General features: G+C 58.8%; 1 protein-coding gene across 1 annotated transcript; it reads right to left on the bottom strand.

Moving 5' to 3' along the window:
• Positions 1–1379: 1379 nt before the first annotated feature.
• Positions 1380–3201, bottom strand: LOC127295167 (protein ALP1-like). The gene has a single exon (XM_051325069.1). It carries the CDS (start codon positions 3042–3044, stop codon positions 1614–1616), a length of 1431 nt encoding a protein of 476 aa, XP_051181029.1. The 5' UTR covers positions 3045–3201; the 3' UTR covers positions 1380–1613.
• Between the last annotated feature and the right edge of the window lie 325 nt (positions 3202–3526).

Raw genomic sequence — 3526 nt, 5'->3', positions numbered from 1 at the left:
CTTGCGTGCACTACATTTTCTGTGAGGAGTGATGCTATACACACGATAAATTTTATCCGATTTCTGTACGATCAAACATACCACACGCAGCGGTTTGGCTTTGGACTGGAACAGTGACTTGGGTTCCGGATGAAAATACCTGGTCTACGTAGACCCATTCCATTAGGTGAAACGTGTGTAAACAAATACTCCCTTTCCGGGGCACAATTACTTGCTTCTCTAGCTCATCCTTTTCCGAGCACTACATATATGTATTAGTTACACCACTAGCATTTCCAGCAGATCGACGCAAATAGTTTAGGGTTATTCATTTTAGTTCATGCGATAAGAGGACACAAAAAATCTAACACATCGGTTCGACATAAATGGATCATGGTTGTTCGTGCAGGCCCACCGTCATTGATTCAGAAAAATAGTTAGGGTGATTTTTATTAATACTTGGACAAAAATGATGCATCTTTATAGAGTGTGTTAACCTAAACTATGATGGCCATAACTACTCGGTGTCGCCCTTCCTTCCATGGTCGGGGCTACTCGCAGTCGAGCGGCCTCCCTGTTGTCGGCGTGGCTAGAGGGGCCGACATCATTGGGGGCTTGCCGTGAGCCACATACCTCGTGCTCCTGCTATGCGCGCGACGCTGGAAATTGGCCGCAGACACGATCTTCTACATGTCGCAGTCATGGCGCCCCTCCTCCCACCTCCGGCGCGTCTGGCCCTTTGCCATGGCAGCGTCCCATCAGGCTCTCTCCGCTAGCAATGTCGCCTCCATGTCGACATCGTAGCAAGCCTGGTCCCTCGCCACCACCTCCGCTACCTGCACCATCTCTGTGGCCGCCTGCTCCATGTTCCGGGTCTCCAGATCCACCTGACAGCGGAAAAAGAGCTCACACGGAGGGAATCGAGCGGCCACGCGCGGGAACGAGGCTGGAAGTTTATGCACAAGACATATTGCGTCTGCGTTAATGATGGTGGGAAAAAATGTCGGACCACCGGGTCTGACTCCTCGACCCAAACAGACAAGGAGACGTTATCAGCCGATTTTATGTCCGCCGCTCGACTCAAACGAATCAAAACGGACACATTTGATGTTTAAAATGGGTCTACCGCAGGAAATGCCTTAACGGCGAAGATTTTTAGGGAGAAAAAACTAAATCAAAAGGATTGAATTGGAAAAGACGATTATTATTCCCTCTGTTCAAAAAAAATGATGCTCAACTCTGTCTAGATATGAATGTGCATAGACATATTTTTAGTTATAGATACATTCAAAACTATAAAAAAGTTAGGACCGGGGAGTACATGTTTCGTAGCTGAGAATATTTTAACGAGGCTCGGCAGTACTGCGGGTCTTGGTCTGAGGACTTGTGCACCGGCCGGGGAGAAAAATAATTTGCACCATGAGAAAGGAGCATCGTATACAGATCGTACATGAATCGTCGTGTGTGAAGCATTTTCGTTCTGTGAGTGCCTTATGAATCTATGTTCATACAGTACATAAAAGAATGGAATTCCTAATCATGTCCGAAAGCTGCATGCATGTTGTGATCTACTACTGGGGGAGTCTTCCATGCCCCCTCCAGTAGCTGAAATTACAAAAAGAAAGAGACGGCGCCTAAAAGAATGTGACAGCGTGTCCGCCGTGCAGTAGGTCGTGCGCGATCCTGTCCCGCTCCTTCTCAGCCGCGGCGGAGCGCACGGGCTGAGCCGCGACCACCTCGTCGGCGAAGTGGTTGTCGAGGTCGACGAGGAGCTCGGGGTCGATCTCCTCGCCGCTGCGCTGGCAGAAGTTGTGCAGCACGCAGCATGCCCCGATCATGTTGTGCAGGTCGGGGAGCTTGTGCTCGGCGCGGCGCTGCAGGCACCGCCAGCGCGCCTTGAGGTTCCGGAACGCGTCCTGCGCGGCGGCGCGCGCCGCCGCGACGCGCTCGTTGAAGGCGTGCTGCGCCCAGGTGAGGTTGCGGTGCGCGTAGGGGACCAGCATCCAGTCCGTGAGCGGGTAGCTTTTGCCGCCGACGAGGCGGTGGTGCGGTCCGAGGGCACCGGACTGGCAGCTGGAGTGTAGGGCGGAGCGGTCGAGGACGGCGGCGTCGGAGAGGGAGCCCGGCAGGCCGATGCTGATGTCGGTGAAGGCGCCGTCGGGGGCGACGACGGCCTGCACGGCGACGGAGTAGGAGGCTTTGGTGTTGCGCTCGGTGAGGCGGCGGTTGTAGTAGTCGGCCACGCCGTCCTTGGGCGGGCCGATGGGGATGTGGTCGGTGCAGAGCGCGCCGACGACGCCGGGGATGCCCGAGGTGTTGTGGAAGGAGAGGTCGTGCGGCCAGCGGATGGTGCGGGGGAGGAGGACGGTGGTGAGGGCGGCGCAGACCTGGAGCACGATGTTGTGGCAGGTGGAGATGCCGAGCCCGAAGCGGCGGGAGACCTCGCGGAGGGGCTCGCCGGTGGCGAGGCGCCAGAGGCAGACGGCGACGCGCTGGTGGACCGGGATGGCGGCGCGGAGGGCCGTGTCCTCCTTGGCGACGGCGGCGCTGAGGTCGTCGCAGAGCGCGTCGAAGGTGGCGCGCGACATGCGGAAGGCGGCGCGGAACTCGGGGTCCGGGCAGGTGGGGCTGCTCAGGCGGTCCCACCACTCCGTGCTCCGCTCCCGCACCCACACCCGCCGGCCCCCGCCGCGGCCTGATGGAGGGGAGGGGTCGCCGCCGCTGGTGGCGGGCGAGGTCGGTGGGGATGTCTTCCTCCGGAGTGTCGCGGAGCGGGACGCGCCGGCCGTGGAGGGCTCGTCGGCTGCTGTTGGGGTGAGGGCGCGCTTCCTGCCGTGGCTCGTTGGTGCTGGGGGAGCCGGTGGTTGTAGAGGTGCGGCGGAGAAGGTTGGAGCAGGCGGAGCAGTGGTGGGCGGTGTGTTGTCGGCGTAGGCGAAGAGGGCGTCGGTGGTGAAGTCGTCGTTCATGAGGAAGGCCATGAGTGAGGACTGGTCGTAGTCGGCGCCGACGGCGGGAGCGTCGAAGAAGGAGGGGATTGGGGTGAAGGGCGTGACGTAGGTGCTCATGATCAGATCAGACTCGCCGAGCTCGATCGAAGAGTAGCAGCTGAGGGGATGATCGAGGTGCTGAAGGTTGGAAGAGTGAGGAGTTGACCGTGGGTGGGGAGAGGAGAGGAGGTCGCTGAAGGTGAAGGTTGGAGGTGGAAGTGATGAGTTGGAACTTGGAAGTGTTATATAGGTATGGGGGACACGGCGGGCGGGAGGTTGGGGTCCAACGCGGTATGATGTACTAGAAGGTAGGCGGTAGGAAGCTAGGGAGGTGCGCGCGCGCGTGTGTGGCGTTGTGTACCGCGGGGTACGCGGCCGGGGAGAACGGAACGGAGAGGAAAGCGAGTAGAGTAGATAGAGAGAGTGGCAGCTGGTGGGCTGGGATTCGCTGCGGGGTCCCACCGCATCGCGCCCGCGCGTTGATGTGGTGCCGGCTTTGCTTGTCTTTTTGCGTGACGCCCCGTGTTTCTCTGTGCGGGGCCGCGCCAGCCGTGTGGACC

This window comes from Lolium perenne, chromosome 1, assembly GCF_019359855.2.
Source record: "Lolium perenne isolate Kyuss_39 chromosome 1, Kyuss_2.0, whole genome shotgun sequence".
In the NCBI taxonomy this organism is placed as follows: Eukaryota; Viridiplantae; Streptophyta; class Magnoliopsida; order Poales; family Poaceae; genus Lolium; species Lolium perenne.
This window is presented reverse-complemented; position numbering and strand designations above follow the sequence as displayed.